The sequence below is a fragment of the Rhamphochromis longiceps genome, linkage group LG19 (assembly GCF_057381845.1).
Source record: "Rhamphochromis longiceps isolate RC_006_pf linkage group LG19, R_longiceps_female_GT1.1, whole genome shotgun sequence".
NCBI classification, from domain to species: domain Eukaryota; kingdom Metazoa; phylum Chordata; class Actinopteri; order Cichliformes; family Cichlidae; genus Rhamphochromis; species Rhamphochromis longiceps.
Window position 1 is genome coordinate 23952393 of NC_140575.1, and position 22846 is coordinate 23975238.

Genomic DNA, 22846 nt, shown 5'->3' on the forward strand with positions numbered 1-22846 from the left:
CCCCCCCCAAGCTGACCACTGGAGAAATTCTATGGTATGTTATATTGTGGATTTAGTAAATGTTTTTTCTCTCTTCAGGCAGGGCAGTTAAAATATTTGCAGTTCTTCAAGTCAACAGTTTTATATTAAGGACTATTTAAATGGTCACACTCATATCACACAGTATTAGAACCAATGTGTCCTTCAAAAAGCTTGTAATTATTCAATGATGGCAATTAAGAAGTATTCACTGAAATGTAGGGATTTTACTGGCACCAGGTGCAAAATATGTTTTCAGAAAACGATGACACAATGAATTCACAAATGCCCCTGATTCAAAGATGCACATTCACGATCTGATTCACTGTGTTTAAAAAGTGTCCATCGTAGTGCCTGTACATCTTATCCATTAGTTCTATGTCAAGTTCAGCATCCCCACCCTCTTCAACACTTTGTCCACGTTGGGAATGAGTTTTTCCTGAAAGTCCCACAGTCGTTTATCCACATTAAGCTGCTCCAGGGTTAATGATCCCTGTAGAGCCACACGGACATGAATGATCCGACAAACATCGAGTGGAACCTTGTAGCGTTCTCCAAAATTCTTGATCACTTCATGGACTGAAGTCCACTCCACCATTCTGTGACACAAAACACAAGACAGTTAACTGCTTGGAGTTAAGGTTTTAAAATGCATTGATTACTGAAGATCCTGTTCTTTAGAAGAGCCCTTAAGGTTCTCTGAAGGTTTCACAAATCAGCCTTGGGGGATAGTGAATGCTCCCTCAAGGTTGTTCTGGGTTTTTTGGCAATAACTTTCAGAGAACATTCCATATGGAAAGTTTCACAGAATAACTTCAACTTAAGAGATTGTTAAGGAAAGATTGGAGAAAAATAACCCTCAAGTTATTCAGACGTTCTTAAATATGTTTTGTACTTGAGACTTATTGTAGCAAACGGTCATTTGATGTTTCTTGTATGTTTATCATGGTTTTGGAGAAGTTCAATAACTAAGGTACTGTTTTATTTAGTTGTAGTTATTTTTTTTAATAGCAGTCATACAGTATATGTATTATTGAGTAAACCGAAGAACTGTATCCTAAATAGAGTAAATCTTCCATCTGACAAATTCAGCTTACCTTGGCCGAACTATCATCTTGTATGGATGGTATACGTTTCTGGCGGGGTCCTCCCTGTAGATGTGCTCCAGAATATTAATTCCTGGCACCCCGTTCCACTGAGGCAGGTGAAACCGTCCGCTTGGCTCAAAGTGTTTCTTTGGGAAAATATGATTCTCAATAAGGAACACTCCTGCCTTCAAATCAGATAAAAACAAGTCAAATACAACTTATTGTATGGGATACTGAATTTTTGATGAAATGTAATTGTGTTATTTTTTTCAAACTTATTACAAGAACAGCCTACATTTGGATGCTGATTTCGGAGCGTGTTCATCAAAGACATCAGGTCATCGTGCTGGTATGGCATTATAATCTCATCAATGTCATTCAACAGGACGTAGCGAGAACGCTCCATTGATCTGTAAATGCACTCATTAAGTGTGGTCAGCTGGCCAAAGTAATGCAAATCCCCTCCATGCTCTGAGTGAAGCCAGCCACGAGATGGATTCAGGTGCTTGTCAATGGGCCAAGGAACCATTTCCACAAAGCCCTCGTCGCTGTAACTCTGCAACAGGCGATTGAGCTCTGGACCACAGCTGGTGTTATAGATCACCACTCTGTTCACACCCAGCAACCTGGGACAAAATAAGGCAAATTAGTTCATCGTTGTCAGCAAACAAAACAGATTACTTAAAACAATTGTGGTTTATATAGCAAACAGTTGGTCATTTTTCTATCCTTAGTATAATATTTATACTGTGTTATACTATTTATACTGTATTAGCCTGTACCTGTCACAATAGCTTGCAGCTATGTGACTGATAAAATACACAGACAAAAAATAATATTATAATCATTAAGAGTAGACTGTGGTGTTTCTCAAGTAGGAGGGACACTGTCTATTCCTAACTGGTTCTGAACAGCTGGAAATCCACAGTTTACAGGGCTAAAAATCCATTTTCCTACAGTGTCTGAAAAGACGTACAGCTCCTGCAGAAATTTAAACAGTGCTACTGTAAATGTTTAACACCAAGTGATAGACGTCTGAGTGGTAAGACACTGTCCAACTACACTTTAAAAAAACAAAAAAAAACAAAAAAAAACTCTGGCAGCAACAGGAGTAACAGACACAACTGTGCAATGTGATACAATCCAGACACTGCATTGAAGAGGAGCCTTTGCAGAGCTTGTTAGGTTTCATTCTGTGTCAGGACCAGCTGCTGTTGCACATTTTTGACTTTGTAGCTTGTGGTGGTGTTGCAGTACTCACTTGTACATCTCCAGAGTCTGTGCAAACTGAAGCACATTGTTGTAGTCACCAAAGAGGTTAGAGATGCAGACTGTGAAGTCAAACTGCATGTTTTCTTCCTTCTGTCCAACTGTGTCTTTGTTTCTTATTGGGAGCCATTGATCAGTAGATGGACTCTCTTTGTCTGGTGTAGTCAAGAGAGTGACATGTGTCGCATTGCAGTTCTGAGGAATCTGACACATGACATCCGTAGTGACAAAGGGAAAACCAAAGTTATCTGGATGCTGTAAAATTGTTGCTGGAGTGGTTTTACTCAAATAACCAGTACAGCAGAAAAAGCAGTGAAGGGGTTGGATGGAGTCTCTCCTAAATATGCCAATGATGCGTATATCAAAATCCTTCACTCTTTGGTCCATGTAGGCTGACACCAGTAAGTGCTTGGTATTGTTAAGCGGCGTGATGGTCTGCTCGGATATCCTCATGGAGCAAGCACTTGGCGGCCCAGATGGTTTTGGGATTGAGTTGTATGTGCTGGGCGTTTTCACAGTGAAGACCAAAAAGAGGAAGAGTGCAGTGATGAAGACGAGAACCAACTTCTTTTTAAAATGCTTTAACAGCTCCATCCAGCCAGTGGAGATGAAACCAGTTCCCAACCTGTACCAGAACACAGAATTGTGGTTAGTTTCAAAACTAGTTTTGTTCATGAGCAATAATTCACCAGGCTTTCAAAAAGGAAACCCTAAACATTTTCAGTGGGATATTTTCTTGGGTTGTTTATTAAATCCCTTAACACTGACCTGTCAATCATTCAAACATGAAAAGGCACTTAAATCAAGAATGAGCCAGTGTTGTGTCTACACAGACAACTTAGCAAACAACCAATCATAAATTTTATGTTTAAGCACCTTGTTACATGCAGCCTGATTCAGCTGAATCTACACCAACAAGGTCATTCCTGAAGAAATATTAACCAAAACCTTGTCATATCTCAGCATGCTGTGCAGTGTATCCTTAACAATATGAGGAAACTGGACAAATGGAGGGCAAAAGAAGAAGTGGCAGGCCTAAAAAAAAAAAAACTATCTACAGCAGATGAACAGTATCTATTGAAAAACAAACAAACAAACAAACAAACAAACAAAAGAATCCAGCAAAGACCTGGCACAGGAGCTGAGATGCATCTAATCCTCCAGTTGATCGATCTACTGTTCAGTGAAGCCTCAACAAAAATCGTCTCAATGCAAAGGTGGCTGTCTAGAAATGTTTGGCAGAAAAGTCAAATTTTGTCCAAAACTCGAGTGCCTTGAGGTGACTTTAGTTGTGATTTGGCATTAGAAAAAATTTTTTTAAACTGAAATGAATGAGCTCTTGTGATGGTATTTGCTTAAAAATGTGCAAATAGAAACAAAAAGAAAGAACCACAACATTACAACTAATACATGCTGTGAGCAGTACATTAAAAAGAAAAAGTATGTCCATGCTTTTTTCCTTTGTTTGATCCATGCAATTAAGAAATGCTTAATAACAGTTAATACACCTACGACTAGTGGTGTGTATGGTTGTCCAGCTGCACCATGGCACGACAGAGGGTGATTAATATGGGCCAAAAAAAAAAAAAAAAAGTCATTGGACATCCTCTTCCCTCCTTGAAGGACCTGTCCAGCACTCACTGTCTCACGAGGGCAGGCAGCATCCTACAGGATTGCACACACCCAGGGCACCGGGTGTTTAAGCTGCTGCTGTCTGGCAGGAGATTCAGGGTACTGGTATGTGGATAAACAGACTCAAGGACAGCTTTTACAACAGGGCAATAGCCCTAAGCAATGCTAACAGCTGACCTGATTGGCCATCACGTGCAATGAACATTCACCCATTCATTTATATATTTATTAAGTCATTCATTTTTCTTTTGCTCATACCTTTTTTGCACTTTAAAAAAAAAACCCACTTTAAGTTACTGTGTTGTGTTCAGGTGTGCATAGTGCTGATGTGGGACAATTTCCAATTTCGTTTGTACTATTGTACTAGGTATGACTCTGACAATAAAGCATTATCTTATCTTAAAAATATATATTTAAAAAAAGTTAAAAAGACTGTTGCAGAAGCCAGAAAAGAGTGGTTTAAGACTGGCGGAAGACCTGCAAATAAGGACACGGAGCAGTTGGATGAATTGCTGATGGGAATAATGGAAAACCAACAACCTTTGGAGAACATATGAGATGAGCTCAGACGGGGGATCAAGCACACCTAAACTGAGTATATTAGTGCACTGATTTAGCCTCTCCTAATCATTTTATACTATTGTTTGTCATCAACAACTGTCTCATCTGTTCATTTAATCACATTAACTGTTCTTGTGTGTAGTTGGAAATCAAATGGACAGAAATGCAGAGTTGCAAGGCAACTTCCTAATGGAGCTTCGGGAGTTGCAGAGACGTCAAACGGCCGCTGGCTATGTCCAGATGTTGACGAGAGGATCCGTTATTACTGAGGGCCCTCGTCTTTGTGGTAACAACTGGGTTTTTCAACAGGACAACGCTACAGTACACAATGCCCGCAGAACAAGGGACTACTTCCAGGAGAATAACATCACTCTTCTGAACTATCCCGCGTGTTCCCCTGATCTAAATCCAATTGAGAACCTTGGGGATGGATGACAAGGGAAGTTTACAAAAATGGACAAAAGTTCAAGGCATCTTCACCACTTGGAGAAATGTTTTCAGTCGCCTCAAGGAAAGGCTTGCAATCAAGCATGCAGCAACAAATTTTTGAAGTGATCAAAAATAATCGTGGAACTACTCATTACTGACTTCATGTTTGGAACTTTGACTTCAGTTTAGGAGGGGGGGCTTTTTTGGAGGTGTGATCCTAAACTTTTGATCAGCTGTAAAACCGCCTGTTTCAGTTTAATTGTTTTAATTGCATCAAAAAATGTTTTGTCTCACTCCCATTTCTTCTCATTGCATGTTGAAGCTCTACTTGGAACCTTGTTAAGATCCAATCATGCAAAATACGATTGTTTTTTGCCATTTTTCAAGATGTTTTAATCTTTTGAACGGGACTGTATAAGAGATATTTAAAGTTATCAATTTTTCCTATGCTGCATAATTCCATAAATCTTGCTTTATACTTTTCATGTCGAAAATAGTAAAAATAAAGTAAAAACATTAATGAGAAGGTTTGTCCAAACTTTTGACTGGTAGTGTACATTTTCTAGTAGAGAGGTAACGAGCTGTTAAATTTATTTAGAAAAAAAATGCCCACGGGAATATGGAGGAAAAACACAGACATGAATGTAGCTTACATCTGTGGATCTGTGCAAAGCTGGCAGTGTTAAATTTCTTTCAAAACCCCCACGTGGGCTTGTGATGTATTATATTTTAACCTTTTTTTTTTTTTTAATTTGCCTCTTACGGGCACCAGCATACCCTCCGCATTGATCACTCTGCTTACTGCCACAACATCATCATGCAGTCACTTATATTAATGCCACTATTAAGGTGTGGTAACCTGCTGACGTATTCTCCTGAATGATAGGTGCTGGGCACAAATGTACCGATGTAGGAAGAGAAGAAATCAAAACCAGAAGCAAATAGTTTTTCCAAAGTGTTTTTAACAAAGTCTCCAATTTTTAAACAGCTGCAACATTGTCCTCTGTATAACTGTATCCGAGTTTCTGTACTGGAATATCATTAAAAACGAACACACTCAAACATTTGTGTCTTCAACCCAGCTGTGACACAACCCGCCACGTTACGAGAAATCGAGAGCCACACAATCGGCCGCAAATATTGTGACGAATGCCTCATGATGTGATATCAAAATCAGCGAGCGACACCCATGACACAGGTTGCACAGCAAGCATAAAAACAACATCATTATCCATTCCTGGGTCCACTCTTCTTTGATTTCCATAGCCAAAACAAACACTGTGGTATCACTGAGTTAAAAGTGGCCCAAATGATTTCATCTTCAATAAAATGATCAGTGAGGCTGCCTCCCAGCTGTTACAGTAACATTAACATCCAGGCATGCATGAAAGAGAGTTTGAAGTTAGCAGGAAGTTAGTTTGCCAGTTTCCATCTAAAGATGAAATTCCATGATCCGACTGGCACGATCTGATATCGTCGTGTTGGTGTTGTTCCCAGATCATCATCACTAAATGTTGTTCCAGGATCAACATTGCAAGTGACCAATCAATGTTGTGACGTCATACTTTTGCGACTTCGAGAAAAACCGCCGTAAAACAAAAAACTATACTTAAGCTGCAAGAAACCGCCTCTGTCCACCGATCAACGGACCCTGACCCTGACCCTTTAATAAATGGTAAGCAGAACTGATATTGTCCTTGCAACATTGGAATTTCATAAATACATGAATGGCTTGGCGCGCAAAAGAATAACCTGGAACAACATTTTCATGATGATCTGGGAACAACACCAACACTACGATATCAGATCATCCTTCTGACTGACGGATTTCTAAAAACACTAAATTAAACAGCACCAGTGTTTGTATGGTTTATGAAGTTGGGCTAGCTGGCATAGAATGGCTAGCTACAGAGCTATGGTTAAGATAATACAAACAAATTTGCAGAACGAAGATTGAGGATGAACATTAACTTTTTCACCCCAAAACCCCTTAATGTGATAGTCAAATATATATACAGTCAACCATATAACAGGTGTACAAGCTAAGCCTACGCTTGAAGCCACTGAGGTGTATGACTGGTGAACTTGACAAGAAAGTCCAGTCAATAACTCCAGCTGTATTTACCTTGTCAGTTTAAGCAGTCTAAGCAATCACCATTGATTGCATTTGATATTTCACAATTGATCGTAAGATCCAACATAAATCACCGCAGTCACAAACTGTTTGGTCCTTCCAACCAGCAACACCTGACCCTAATTAAATGTTCTACCTTCCATACAATCATTTACAAATACAAAAAGTGACACCTAGAGGCACACATAAGGTAATAAGCAAAACACAAAAATGGCTCCTACACACCAGGCCCTAAGTGCAATGGCTGTCAGACATGACAATTCTAATTATAAAGCAAATAAGGAGCCAAATTAAAAATAAAGTACTTCCATTTTAGACACACACACAAAAAATAAAATAAAATAAAAGCACTTAAATACACTTTTAAACTACAGTCTAATGTAAAAGACAAAGTTTAGTTACAGGGATTTCAAGAATGTTGGTCTTTGTCTTTAAAGTCCATTTTTATCATGAATGGTTTCACGAACACGTCTAAGGGGCCAAGAATCTCGGGGGACAGAAGAACCCATTAAAATAACTATATACCCTGGTTTTAGATTTTTCCTCTTTTGGTTGTCTTTTTGTCTCTTGTGTAACAAAGGCAGGTATTCACGTATCAGGAGGATGTGATTTGGAGTAAATGACTCTAGGTCTTTTGGATCATCAGGCAGCTTTGTTATGGGTTGATCAATTACAATTGCTTCAACTTCACACAGAACTGTATTTAATCCATTGTTGTTGAACTGTTGTTGCTGAAGAACTGATCTCAAAATCTTTCTGACCATATGAAATGCCACCAGTCTGAGTACTCACAGCCCTGCCATCATCTATCACGTCGGCAAGCCATAAAATCATAAAAAAACCAAACAAACAAACAAAAAAACAATCCAAAAGACATGAGAAGCCAAGCAGGAAAGACAAGGGAGGGAGAGGGGAAAGGAAAATAAGCAACCGCCTCTGTCAAGAGCCAAGAAAGGTCACACATACAAGTTTTCTTTACCTCCTTTTCTTTTGTAGGATTTATACAGAGTTGATTATTTAAGTAGGGTTCCAGCCTTCTTCTCTTACATCCTACTTCACGAAGGATTGTTTTCAGTTTAAGGAACTAAGCAACAGCCTCCTCTCAGACTCAACGGGAGCCTGAAAAGTATGTCATCAATCAACATGTAGCATCTGGCAAGTCTTTTACTTTAGTAAAATTTACTGTGGACTCACTTTTGACTTCAGGGTCAACTGGTTCTATGGAGCTTTCCATTAGACTGGAGGGGAATCACTTTCCGGCTTCTGCAAAACCTTTGGTCCTTCAATATAGGGACTGTTATGATGTGGGATATTTTGCGGCAGGGTGGGATTTACCACTTTGTCAGCGCAAATCCTTCCTTATCCCAATACAGAATCATTTAAGGTCCTTCGTCCCTATTAAAACAAAGATGATCACTACTTCAGTCAATGCACCACTTTTGGGATTATTCCAGCCTGCTGAGCTCAGCAACAGAAATCCTATACAGATTACAGACAAGTCAGACTCAAAATTTATGCAGCACTTGATGATGAGTTGTAGCATACCATTCTCCTATCTAACCCTGCCATGCCACTTAGTATCTAAGGCACAGATAAGAACTTGACGAAAACCACCAAGGTCTACAAACCATCAGTGGCTCTCCTATATCATTATTGGTCACCTGCAGCCTCCTCAAATGACCTTTGATATTAGTGCAGCACTCACTGCTAAATGCCTTGACCTGACTGACCTTTCCTGCATTCATTCTGACAAAACATAAGTACCTCAAAGATCTTCCATTGTAATCATTTGAACAAGCACATCCATTAGTGCTCATTGTTGCTGATCACACTGACCTTATCTACAGCACCAGTTTGTCCTGGAACCCCGGGGGTCTAGCTGCCACTAAGACTCGCCTAGGATGGGTGTTGTTGGGTTCAAGTCAATCCTGCTGGTAAGCAGAAACTGTTACTGTAAGCAACCACACAGACACCAGTGCACGTTTCACTCGCAAGGGTTTCAAGGAGGGCAGTGCTTGCACTCGCCTGTCCAAGCAACTGTTTTATTGACAACAGAAGTTACACATAATTTAGTTAACCACGTGACAATTTTAAGCATGATATCGATCTCTCCAGTCGCCCTCATACAGAGTGTGACTTTTCATAAACTAATGTGTATCATGCTGAAACAGCAGAAGTGAGCGTTTTGCTAAACTATAAAAACAGGAACTTGCAATAGGTCATATCTCAAATGATCATTTAAAAGGTGTGAAATCTTGCACTTTAATGGAACATTTAATGGTTTCTAAAGCTATAATGGAAAATTTTAACGTCGTGGCTGAATTCTGTCTGCACAAGGTACATTAGTATTTTAATCAGCACACATACAAGCAATGGAACTAAAGCTGATCTAGCTCTTTCTGCACAATGACAACCATATTAGGACACTCAGGTGTCACAAGGGCCAACTCAGCTTATGCAAACTCATCATGCATTTCAACAATGTTTCCTCTTCATTAGCCCTGTGGCGTTAGATCTTAAGAGAAATGTGGAAAAGTTATGGCAACTTACCGCCGTGAGAACCAGGTAACTAGATCCCTAGAGGATCAAGAAGTTTTCAGCCTTCTGGAGACCAAGATGACCAGAGTAGAGGTGAATGGGATACCTTTCCATGCTCAGCACAGGTATAAAGTTATATATAATGGTATAAACCTTTATCATGGCAGAAATTTTGAACTGTCATAGCAGGACATCCACAGATGTAATACATAAACCTAACAAGAGCAGAGTTCCCATTAAAGATATACTGTACTGTGAGCCACTCCTCATTTCTTTATCTTTTCCTTCCAGCCTGCATTGCTCTATGACCATTTTATACCTTTTAAAGTGTTGCTGTGTTTTTACCCCCTTTTATGAGCCTGAAACCTGAACAGTTTACATAGTTTTGCAGAGCAAGCATCATAGTGAAAACCTGCATATGAGCAATCCTTTGACTACATCCTGCTGGTCACACAAATATTGTGGGAAATATAAACAATAGTTTTGGAAAGTTGGAAAGTTATTAAAAAAAAGAGAAAGAAAACATGGCATAGAGTCTCTTCATTTTCTTTTCCAACCTGGTGAGTTTCCAAAAAAGGCCAGTTATACTGAACCTTTGGTGTATTACTGTAGAGTTTTAAACTTACAATATCATAAACTAATTTACTATTTTATTTTTTCAGTATACAATAGTACATGGCTCAGCATAGGGGGATAAAAAGAAATAAATCACACCTCATAGTAATTTCTGATGTGAGCTTCAGTAGGTTTTCTTAGTGAACATGATCTTTGCCACATTTTTGTGGATTTGCACCATGTGTAAATAGTGTGCATTACTATAGCAACCTTTAAAACACTGACGTATTTTTTACAAGGCCATGATTCAATAGAAAATGATGTGTGCACTGTGCCACTGATGTCATTTTGTTTTTCAAAACTGAATAAATTTTCCCTTTCACTGAGTGTACTTTGTGTACCTTCCCTGTTCATATTTGTTGCACTATTCAAAGACATGCATGTCTGTGTACTCAGAGCATTCCATAAAGAAGTTAAATAATAGATGCTAATTTTATACATTAATTAAGTTGGTGCATGTCTTAAATACCTAATAATCACATCAAATTACACATTATACATTTCGATGAAGCTTGATCGAGACATGACGGCATTCTTCTTATAACCAGGAGAGATGAAACAAGAGGAGAGGAAAAGTACAGCAGTCGGGTGCGACACCAAAGGAGCAGGAAAGTTGAAGGGTGGAGCAATAAAAAACATAAGTAAGAATTGACAGAGGGGCCATTATGGTGTAATAAAAGCAAAAACTATGAGGCCAGGGCTGGTAAAGTTTTTAAACTGAACTAAGTACCGTCAGCATATTGTCTCACAAACTGCTGAACTTCAGCAGTGAATGCAGACTTCATGTTACTGCCATAATATGTTTCTTGCAATTCATAGGTGAACTACATAATGTCCCGAGAAAAAATAAATACAATAAAATAAGAACGGTATTCTGTGGTGCAAAATAGCTCGGCGAAATTATAATGCAAATACAATGAAGTTACAAATGTGTGTATGGTATAAACGCTAGGACACAAGAAAACGCTATATAAATCTCCCCGAATAGAAGATAAACATTGAGCTGATGTTCGAATTAGAATATTTGTATTAATTCAAACATCAGCTTAAAGCCACTACCATTCCGCAGGTAACTCACTCGAGGCTGAAGTGTGGCCATAGTATGTTCCCCGTTCATGCCCACCAGTCGAGAAATAGAGTTTGAATCCGTGCGTCTGCAAGTGCACTCGGAGCCTTCTCCTCTGCTGCTCTTTTTCTACTTGATTTTGCTGTCTGGAAGTGACCAAGTCATTGTCATACGTCAGAATACTAGCGGAAATCATTCGGGGAAAAAAAATCGAATAAAACGGTTTGCAAACAGAAAAACGCGCAAAAATAAATCAGATCGGAGAGGTGGTTCGTTTGTGTGCTGAAAGAGAAATTATTTCCTTACTTGGTACTAAAACCGTTTTTCTGGAAATAGAATTACGACTTCAAATTTCAACGTTACAATGTTTTTCCTCACGTGGCCCTATACGCCTTTATTAGAAAGAAAAAGAACCCAATTAAAAAGAAAAAAGTGAACATAAATATCTAAAGAAAGTAGCAATCTAAATGAAATAGTAGTAATACTGTAAATGTTTATGAGCTTCCTAAATCTTGCTCCTCAAATACTATCCGCATGTTTTTTGTTTTTTTTACTCGACTTTCGTCGTTGCCTGTTCTCAAAACCATTCCTTACCTTGTTTGTTCTCCTTGTATTTCCTCCTTGGCAGTGTGATTTTCCCCATTTCCAGATACAGATACCATGGCAGTGCCAGGATTGTGAGTGATTGCTGAAAATGTTGAAATGTACTCACTCACTTTTTATTATTATTTGTAAATATGTGTACAAATGGTTGGTATTTTGTACTGTTTTTATCAATAAATCTCAGCAACAAAGGAAATACACCCATGTGTGTTGATTTCTCCCTAAGATGGCAAACTGAAACACTCCAAGTTGGTGACTTTTGGAGATTTATTTCCCTGGATGATTGAGAATGCATCAAGACGAACACAAAAGGAAGTTCACAGCTTTTAGCAGCTCCCCCACCCCCTCATTCACACACCCCCACTCCCCTCCAGAATTCCCAGATAACAACCTAATTTACATATGAATGACTAGACAATTTAGCTTCCACTTGGCTGAAGCTAAAGCCTAGCTAAAAGCCTACCAGCCATTTGGCTGGAAGGCGAGTTTTAAAGGTAGAAAGGTAGAAGCTGCTCTCGGGGGACTCTAAGTGCTTTAGAAAAGGATCCTGGTGTTATTTGTCTCTCAGAAACAGTCCATAACTTCCCTTCAACTCATTCATGTCACCTAAAAGGTAAACCTGTTTCTCCATCACAGCTCTGATGATTCAGTAAGGACATCTCCTGGTTTCATCTTCATGTTTCCCTCTCACCACATATCCAAACCGACATCATGACCAGCAGCTTTACAGCTGTGGCTCCAGCAAACATCAGCTGATAGTAGAAATTAATATTAAATAAATTCTAACAACAGCTGATCAAGCTTAAACGTGCTGCTGTTGTTTAGCGCGACATCCGCTGGTTTCCTGTTTCTGGCGCAAAGTGGGCGATAAACAAACAAGAGAGACGATCAGCTGATCATTGATTAGTTTCATGATTGAAGTAGCAATAGAAGAGGCAGCTGTAAAGACAGAATAACTCCAGCTTTGTGTCTTTTTCCATCCTAGCTGAAGTACGGGACAAACTGCGTCTCTTCTCAGCTCAATACAAAATGCATAATATTTTCTCTGAATGAGGGACCATTCCATTTTTTAAGGAGCTGTTGGCAACTCTACTAACTAACCTTATGAATAAAATAAAGTTCACTATCAGTAACATCATATCAACCGAACAGCTGTATAGAAACTCGTCATACTAGCTCACGCAGTATGAGGTATTGTAACTGACTGTAAAAAGTCAGCACAACGAAAATAAACTGCACCTAAACTTGGTTTATATCTGACCCAGATAGACTGCAGGTCATAACTTCTTACCTGAAGTTCAGTTCACCTGACACTCGGACCGGCGGCCGCCTCGGGTCTCTCCTCCTGCCTCACCTTCCCTCATCCACCTGTTGCCTCTGTGGAAGCTCCGCCATAGCCACCACCAAACAACTGAGTTATTTTTACACATCGGCCAGCATCTGGCCAATCCACCACCTCTCATAAATAAGTCATCAGCCCACCGTGCAAATGTCCAACGGCTAGTCCAGCTATGTTAACTTGTTAATCTTTCGCCGAAAAAATGTTTTCTGCGGTGCCGTCTTTCGTGCTTGGCTCTCCTACCTTTGCTAACATGATGCGCATAGTGCAGAAGCCGGTGCTGCATTCACTTACCCTCGGATATCTGAGCTTCACTGTGAAACCATAATCGTACATTTGATATTTCATTAAATTTTATTGTTTTAGCTTCGGGGTGGCACCTGGGGTGGCCAGTCTGGTTGGGGGGGTGGCCTGCACCCCCCGCTGGACACGCCATTGGAACTGACAGCTGTAGTGATAATGAAAGTTACGTAACCGCTGTCATTAGAATTGATTTCATTGGTCGACGACCCGGTTTTCGACCAGCAGATGTCCCTACAGAGATAAAATTACTCACTTGCCAGCACTGACTGTTATGTAATGGTTTGACTTATTCCTCTTTGAGCATGGCGCTTCTCAATGCCCGATCTATGACAAATAAAACGTTCTTATTGAACGATCTTATTCTTTCCAAAAAACTGGACTTATTATTTTTAACTGAAACCTGGCAGCGTGATGGTGACTATTCTTCCCTTATCAAACCTTGCCCGGGCAGGTAGGGGAGACCGGGGATAGTTTTTTTTTGTCTGTAAATTGGCGCTGATTTTCTTTGTGTCCACGGACTGCTGGTCGATGTCGCTAACAGACGCTTAATCGATCCACTGTCTTTTTCTTCAATGCCCTGTTTCACTCGCGCCATCGAGCCCCTGAATCGGGCTAATTTAGTGACTTCAGGGAATGTTTTTCAGCGTTTGCTCTTGGAGTTCCCTTCACTGACTGTTCCTAATTTCTCGAACAAGGCAACGAAGCACGGGGTTGAACATTATATTTCGACGGTCGGTCCCCCGGTGTTTGCACGCGCGCGCCGCCTCGACCCCGCGAAACTCCGTCGCTCGGGAAGAGTTTGCCGCAATGGAGCGCCTCGGCATAGTGCAGCGCTCGAATAGTGCCTGGGCTTCTCCGCTACACATGGTGCCCAAGTCAGACGGTCGGTGGCGGCCGTGTGGGGATTTTCGCCGTTTGAATAATGTCACGGAGAATGACCGTTACCCCATTCCCCACATCCGGGATTTTGCCGCCCACCTCGCCGGGACCTCGATTTTTTCTAAAATTGACTTGGTGCGGGGGTATCACCAGGTTCCCGTGCGCGCCGAAGACGTCCCCAAAACTGCCGTTATTACCCCTTTCGGCCTGTTTGAATTTTTGCGCATGCCGTTCGGCCTGAAAGGCGCCGTCCAGACTTTTCAGCGGTTGATGGACTCTGTTTTGCGCGGGCTGTCTTTCGTCTTCGTGTACCTTGACGATATATTGGTGGCCAGCTGCTCTGAGAGTCAGCATGCGTCCCATCTGCATCAGGTTTTCCAGCGCTTGGCGGCACACGGCCTGATCATCAACCCCTCCAAGTGCCAGTTCGGCTTGCCGGTTCTGGATTTCTTGGGCCACCGCATTTCTGCTGACGGTGTGGTTCCGTTGCCAGACAAGGTCCGGGCCGTTTCGGCTTTTCCGTATCCTGCGTCCGTTAAAGCGCTGCAGGAGTTCTTGGGGATGGTCAATTTCTACAACCGCTTTCTCCCCAGAGCTGCGCACCTGCTGCAGCCTCTCTATGCTGCCTTGAAGGGTAAAACAGCTAAGGACCCGATTGATTGGCTCCCTGAACGCATCCAGGCATTTTCTGGGGCCAAGACCGCGCTGGCAAACGCCGCCCTGCTGGCCCACCCGTTTCCGTCGGCGGAGATTGCGTTGACCTCCGACGCGTCGGATGTGGCAGTGGGCGCAGTGTTAGAACAGCGGGTCTCCGGTGTCTGGCAACCGCTCGCTTTTTTTAGTCGCACGCTTAGAGACCGTGAGCGCAAATATGGCGTTTTTGACAGGGAGTTGCTGGCCCTACACCTCACCACATGGCATTTTCGTTTTTTTCTCGAGGGTCGGAGCTTCACCGCGTACGTCGATCATAAACCTTTGACATTCGCGATGTCCAAGGTCTCTGATCTGTGGAGCGGGCGCCAGCAGCGCCAGTTGGCAGCCATTTCCGAGTTCACAATGGACATTCAGCACGTGGCTGGTAAGTCCAACTGCGTGGCTGACTGTCTATCCCGCGTGCTGGTTTCTCCTGTTTATGTTGGCATAGACTTTGAGGCTATGACCAACAGGCCGACCCGGACGTCCTTGCCCTTCGGTCTGCGCAAACGGGCCTTGTACTGGAGGACAGTCCCGTGTGGAACACCGGGCCTAGCCGGCTTTGCGATGTTTCCACCAGCCGTCCACGCCCTGTAGTTCCCCTTTCGTGGCGTCGTCGCGTTTTCGACTCCGTACACGCCCTCTCTCCAGGCGTCTGGGCCTCGGTCAAGCTGGTCAGCTCTAGGTTCGTTTGGCTGGGCCTTGGTAAATCGGTGAAAGACTGGGCAGCCGCGTGCATCCCATGCCAACACGCTAAGATCCATAGGCACACACAGGCGCCCCTCGAATCCTTCCGCGTTCCAGGGAGGCGTTTTGATCATGTGCATGTGGATCTGGTCGGTCCTCTGCCGCAGTCACAAGGTTTCACGCACCTTTTGACTGTAGTGGACCGCACAACCCGCTGGCCTGAGGCAGTGCCTCTGGCGTCCACTACAGCAGCAGCAGTGGCCAGGGCATTTTTGTCAATGTGGGTTTCGCGTTTCGGTCCCCCCGCCGACATTACCTCAGACAGGGGCCCCCAGTTCGTTTCCGAGCTTTGGTCTGCCATGGCTGACGGCCTGGGGGTCAAGGTCCACCGCACCACTGCGTACCACCCGCAGGCCAACGGGATGTGCGAACGTTTTCACCGGTCGCTTAAGGCCGCGTTCCGTGCTTCTCTCACAGATGGCAACTGGGTTGACCGCCTTCCATGGGTTTTACTGGGGTTGTGCTGCGCGGTTAAAGAAGACCTTGGGGTTTCCCCGGCTGAACTTGTCCTTGGTCAGCCCCTCCGGGTCCCCGGGGAATTCTTGCCTGAGAGCCCACCCCCGTGCTTCGCTCCCTCTGTGCTGTCTCTCCGTCCCCCAAGAGACTTGTTTTCTCTTCCTGGCCCAGTGCATTGTGTGCCTGACACCTTTGTTCCGAGGTCGTTGGACTCTTCACAGTTTGTTTTTGTCAGGCATGACGCTCATAGGCCTCCGCTGCGTCCACTGTATGACGGCCCCTTTCGGGTTATTCAACCGGGCCGGAAGCATTTCCTTTTGGATTTTGGGGGTCGGCAGGAGGCTGTTTCTATTGACAGACTTAAACCAGCACATGTGCTTCTGGATGACCAGGTGGTGCCGGCTCAGGCCCCCCGCCATGGCCGCCCGCCTTCCACTGGACTGGACAACCCTGCTTCTTCCTCTGGGAGTGCCCCCCACCTGGCAGGGCCTGGGTTATCTTCAGTTTTTCCTGACCGCCCGTGCCAGCCTGGCCCTCAGGCTCGTTTCCCCTCCGCCAGCTCTCCACCTCCCCGGTTCAGCCGTTCTGGACGTTTAATTAAAGCAAGGGTTCTGGACTAGGGGATGACCCTACTGGGTGTTCAGGGGGGGCATGTGTGGTGGACCACTGGAGGGCTCCACTCACACCCAGTTCTCAGGAAGTGTTGTTGCTGTGTTTTGGAGGGAAAGTGTTCAGTTCTGTGGTGATGAGTAATAAACGAGCAGTGTTTATCGAGAGCTCTCGTGTCGTCTGTGTTTACCTCCACAGTGGATTCAAAATGTAATGCAAAGTATTTACATGTCTCTGCTATTAAATAGTGCAGCTATTGTCTCTGCAGCACAATTACCCATTGGATGGTATGGTCTCAAACACAAAGAGTGAAATGTTACAATTAACCCCATAGTCTGGGGTGAAATGGAACACAATGAAATAAGGGTACTGACAAAACATTAACATGTAATCTTTTTTATTCAACACATGAATGTACTTAGAGCCATTTATTTAGCTACGTGTGTGTGTAACAGAATGCAGAAATTTAGCTTTTGAACATATTCCAACCCCCCAAAAAAGACAAATTATGGAATTTTCTGCAACTGAATATTTCATTAATTTTGGTTGGTCTTCCTTGAGTTTGGCCTCATTGGCTCAGTGGGCATTATAACCTACCTACAACTCTTGCACCAACTTTTGAACATAACAATGAAGCTGAAAAAATTTAGTTGTGCACCAGCATCGCAATTCCATTACTTTTTTTCATGGCTTACCTTGGTGTGGTTTGCAAAGTGCTTCAGAAAGATGAGGAAATCTGTTTCTTGCACCCATCCTGATTTCCACTACCAATACTTCCTACTGGTCCATCTCTGACACAGTGGTCTGCATAATGTATGTGTGGGAACACAAACAGTGGAGGAATTGTGTTGCCAATGTCATTAACCTCATATACAAAAGCGACCAGTGAACCTCTCTCTGCTGATGTTGTTGCCCCAAGTTGTTTAATATAAGTTAAAGTAATAGTGTGGTAAGTTGTAACATCTGCATTATTGTTACAACTAACCCAGACTGTTGCTGTTACAACTGACCCAGACTCCTATAGCCATGAACTAGCTAACATTACAGCCAACGGCTAAAACATTAGCACTAAAGACCTACACAGAATATATCCCCATAGGCATACAAATAACATAATTTAAGTTTGATGAGTTTAACTGCAAAGCAGATAATGCTATTAGAAATTGAAATAAAGTAGAAAAGCTTACTTTTTGGCATACAAATTACTTTTTTTTTTCGTGTAAATTGTCTGTGTTTGACAAAATGTGCTGATTTTTTACATGTGATAGCAGAACTGAATTGGGCATGCACAGGATGAATCACATCATTTGAAACTTAGCCCTGATTGGAGAAATTGGAAGTGTTACAACTGACCCACGTTACAACTGTCCCTGGTCTCCCCTACTCCTTTGTCAGTCGGCCGCGGACCTCTGGTCGTGGCGGAGGACTGGCTGTGGTGTATCGAAACTGGTTTCACTGTCGCTCATTGATGGTTGAAAAAATGTCAACGTTTGAACTACAGCTGGTTAAAATTGGAAATAAAGATCCGTGTTACTGTGGTGTAGTCTATCATCCACATGGACCTAACGGTCAATTTTTAAAGGAATTCAGTAACTTTTTATCTTCCATCTTGAAGTTGTCCAGATTGCTAATAATTGGCGATTTTAATATGCACATTGATGATGACTCTGACCTCTTTGCCAGAGGTTTTCTTAGCATCATGGACTCTTTTCACTTCACACAGCATGTATCTGGCCCCATCCACACCAAAGCGCACACCCCGGACCTTGTTTTTACTATTGGCTTAACCATTGACTGTATTAGTTCTGAGGATATTTTTATTTCGGACCATCATTGTATTATATTTAATTTGTCTTTTTATTTGCCTCCTCCTCCTGAGAGTCGTGCTTTTAGCTCACGCGTCTTAGATTCTTCTACTGCTGCTACTTTTTCTGACGTTTTTAATTAGGTTCTACCTGCTTCAAATGATGTTGATTTATTAACAAATCTTTTTAATAATTATTGTCTTTCTATTATCGATAATATTTGCCCTTTTAAAACTAGACTAGCCCCTGTTACAAAACCCTCGCCCTGGATAAATCGATCTTTCTCTGTGGCTACCTCTAAGTTCAGATCCTCCATCAGCTCTCTTGCCTATGGGGTGCCTCAGGGCTCTGTCTTGGGACCGTTATTGTTTTTGTTGTATTTACTCCCTCTTCTGCAACTTCTTAGCTCTTTCTCTGATATTTCATATCATTGTTATGCAGATGATATTCAGCTATATATCTCTTTTAAGCCACCTGATGTTTCTAAGCTCCAAATCTTGCAGTCCTGCTTTCCGTTAGAGATTGGATGGCTGGTAATTACCTTCAACTAAATGCTGATAAAACGGAAGTCATTGTCTTTGCTACTGAGAAATTTGTTCCCCTCATGGTTAAAAATCTAGGCCCTCTTGCTTCTTATATTAAATCCTCTATTAGGAACCTTGGTGTTACATTTGATCCAGCTCTGACGCTGGACACACACGTTAAATCCTTGGTTCGCTCTTGTTTTTGCCATTTAAGAAATATCGCTAAGCTGAGTCCCTTTGTGTCACGTTCCGAATTGGAAATGATTATTCATGTTTTTGTTTCCTCTCGCTTAGACTATTGTAATTCCTTGTTAATTGCTTAAGTAATGCCTCCCTGGAACGACTGCAGGGTGTTCAAAATGCTGCTGCTAGGCTTCTGATAAAGCACCACAAATACTCCCATGCCACTGCCCTGCTGATTCATCTGCATTGGCTCCCTGTCAAGTTCAGTGTCCATTTTAAGATCATAACCATGACTTATAGGGCCCTGCACGGTGTAGCTCCAACTTACATATGTGATCTTCTTCTTCCTTATCACCCCAGCAGGTCCCTGAGGTCCTGTGACCAGGGGTTGCTGGCTGTCCAGCATACAAGGTTAAAAACAAAAGGTGACAGAGCGTTTGTATCAGTGGCTCCCAGACTATGGAACTCGCTCCCTTTGAGTTTGAGATCTGTGGACTCAGTCATGTCTTTTAAAAAGCAGTTAAAAATGTATCTGTTTAAACTTGATTTTGGTTGATTTTGTTTTGTTTTAGATTTTAATGTCCGTTTTCTGCCTTTGTAAAGCACTTTGTGATTTTATCTTGAAAGGTGATATATAAATAAAATTTTACTTTACTTTAAACATGCTTTCTAGTATTACTTCATCCCATCCAAATTTTGTTTTGCAAAGCTCTTTCTTTAATTTTGTCAGGCAGCAGAACTGGTGCAACCCCCCCCCCCCCCAAAAAAAAGAATAAATATTGATCACATTCCATGTCTAGTACAGGTTTTTTTTGGCACATCTATTTTTTAGGTTAAATGAAACAGTTTCAAAACACCACTTTAAATCCAAAGCTCTATTCACAGTTTCTCTCTGTCAAGATTTAGATCCTTCAAGTCTTTAGCCCTTTGCTCATCTGGGATATTTTGCAACAGGGTGCAATTTACCACTTTGTCAACGTAAATCCGCCTTTATCCCAAGAAAGTATCATGGCAGCACTGATATAGGAAGAGAAGAAGTCAAAACCAGAAGATAAGACTTTGGCAAGTTTTTTTTTTTGCAAAGTTATTCCAGAAAGTCACTTTTTAAAAAAGATTGCTGCAAAATCTCCTTCTGTATAGCTATATAGCTCAGGGCTTCTGTACTAGAATATGATTAAAATGGTGATAAGTGATGCAATCATACTCATGTCATCAACCCAACTGGGGCAGCCATTGCGCAATGCTCCAGGTTGCAAAAATCGCTTTCAAAATGACAGCACACACCACAAATTGCACCCTCATTTTTAGCATGCACCACCACCTGACAGGGGCAGGCATTGAGCATAAAAATGGCTTAATTCTTACTGACATACTTTATTCCTTAAGCACAAGAAAACGCTATTTAAGTTACATCGAAATCGGAGTAGAAGATAAATACTCGGAGTGGTCGAATTAGAATATTTGTATTAACTTAAACATCAACTTAAAGCCACTATTCACCATTCAGCAGGTAACTCACTCGAGGCTGAACTGTGGTCAGTATGTTCCCCCGGTTGTGCCCACCAGTCGAGAAAGAGTTAAACTTTGAATTCGTAGGTCTGCAAGTGCACTCGGAGTCTTCTTCTCTCCTGCTCTATCCGGGCGTGACCAAGTCATTGTCATACGTCAGAATTATCCGGGGGGAAGAAACGAGTCAATAGGAAAAAACGAATTTGTAAAATCGCACAAAACGTTTTGGAGAACTGGGCTTTTTTTGTTTTGTTTTATTTGTTTGTTTGTTTTGCGTTGTGCACTATAGACGCACTCGCTTCTGATCGTGGTCTAAGCTTTATCGCGCAATGCCAACTACACACAGCTAACTGCGACGTAGTATTAGGGGCACATTAAGAAAACATATTGCTGATCATTTTGAGAATAAAGTCGAAATCTGTCAGTTACAGGCTATTTCCTTTTGTGCAAATCCACTCTTCCACATTTGTGTGTTTTTCTCTGGCCAGATAGAGCATTCTGCACCATTACCACACTGTGTTTATGGGCTGAAAGAGAAAGACTTTCCTGTCCTTTTTGCTAAAACTGACTCTGAGGTACGATTCCACAAACTCAGAATGCTCATTTCGACCGTTTTTCTCAGAATAGAATTACGACTTTAATCTCTAGATCGTCGATCATTTTTTTTCTTAATGTTGCTTTGATACTCCTTCATAAGGCTAAACCCCCCCCCTTGGGTTAATTTGTTATCAAAGTGACTAACACATAGCAGAGGAAATGTAAACAGTACCATCCATCCATTTTCTTCCGCTTATCCTTATCAGGGTTGCAGGTGTGCTGGAGCCTATACCCGCTGTCGTAGGGCGAGGCCTGCATCGCTGTGGTAGGCTAATGTCTTTGGACTGTGGCAGGAAGCTCTAGAAACCGGAGAGAGCCCACGGTGTCTCAGGTGTTTTCTGCGTTTGTACTTACTCAGAATATTTAGCAAGATTTCCTGGACTTCGTTTTTTTGTACTTCTTCCAGCTACACTGAAAAGCACCAGTCATCTCTTTTTGTAAACTGCTACAGTTGTCACATGAGTGTAAGAGGTAACATGTCAGTGTTGGGTTCATAATTTTCTTTTGCATCAAGTGGTTTCTTTTATCTAAGTTTTGTATCCATATCTCAAAATCTGTGACAACCAATCAAAAAAACAGCAATTCCCCCCATCATTGGCTGTTCTTTCATCATAAGGGATAACTCTTTATTACAGCCACATTTTAAGATAAAAACGGGTCATTTCAGCGAATGAGCATGACCACAAAAAAATCTGAAGTCACTAAGTTCATGGTTAGTTCTACTTGCATTATTTTAAACCACACTTAGCCACAGCTCAACAGACAATAACCATGCCAGCTCCTCTGTGGGGCTGTACTTACAAACCCAGCAGTGCTTGGAGCTAAATGCTAAAATCAGCAGCAGCTAATCAGGACTAAGCAAGTTGTGTGTGTGTGTGTGTGTGTGTGTGTGTGTGTGTGTGTGTGTGTGTGTGTGTGTGTGTGTGTAAGATTTATATCTGTATGTCACAATCTAAGGCAACCTTTAAAAAACAAAAAAACCCCAACAACTGTTTTTTAACTGACTACAAGATGTCATGATGTTAGCATTTAACCCAGTTTGTACAAGAAGAATGCAATTTGAAAGTCTGCGGCTGTGAAACCAGTCAGAAAGTGGCATTCAACGTCCTTTTTATCGCATGCATTACTTTACTGCATTAGTCAAGCTTGTGCCTGTCGTGATGTTCTTGTTCCCATTTTTTTTCTTGTGCTCCCTGGTGTGTGCTTATCCTCTGCATGCATTTATTTTCATCATGTCTTTGTAGTTTCT

General features: G+C 42.0%; 1 protein-coding gene across 1 annotated transcript; it reads right to left on the bottom strand.

Moving 5' to 3' along the window:
• Window positions 1-331: 331 nt before the first annotated feature.
• Window positions 332-21029, bottom strand: LOC146646805 (uncharacterized). Its single transcript, XM_085391100.1, has 5 exons — window positions 21011-21029; window positions 2368-3000; window positions 1402-1732; window positions 1116-1291; window positions 332-617 (listed from the first exon to the last, which is right to left on the bottom strand). Exons 2-5 carry the CDS (start codon window positions 2967-2969, stop codon window positions 395-397), a joined length of 1332 nt encoding a protein of 443 aa, XP_085247226.1. The 5' UTR covers window positions 2970-3000; window positions 21011-21029; the 3' UTR covers window positions 332-394.
• Between the last annotated feature and the right edge of the window lie 1817 nt (window positions 21030-22846).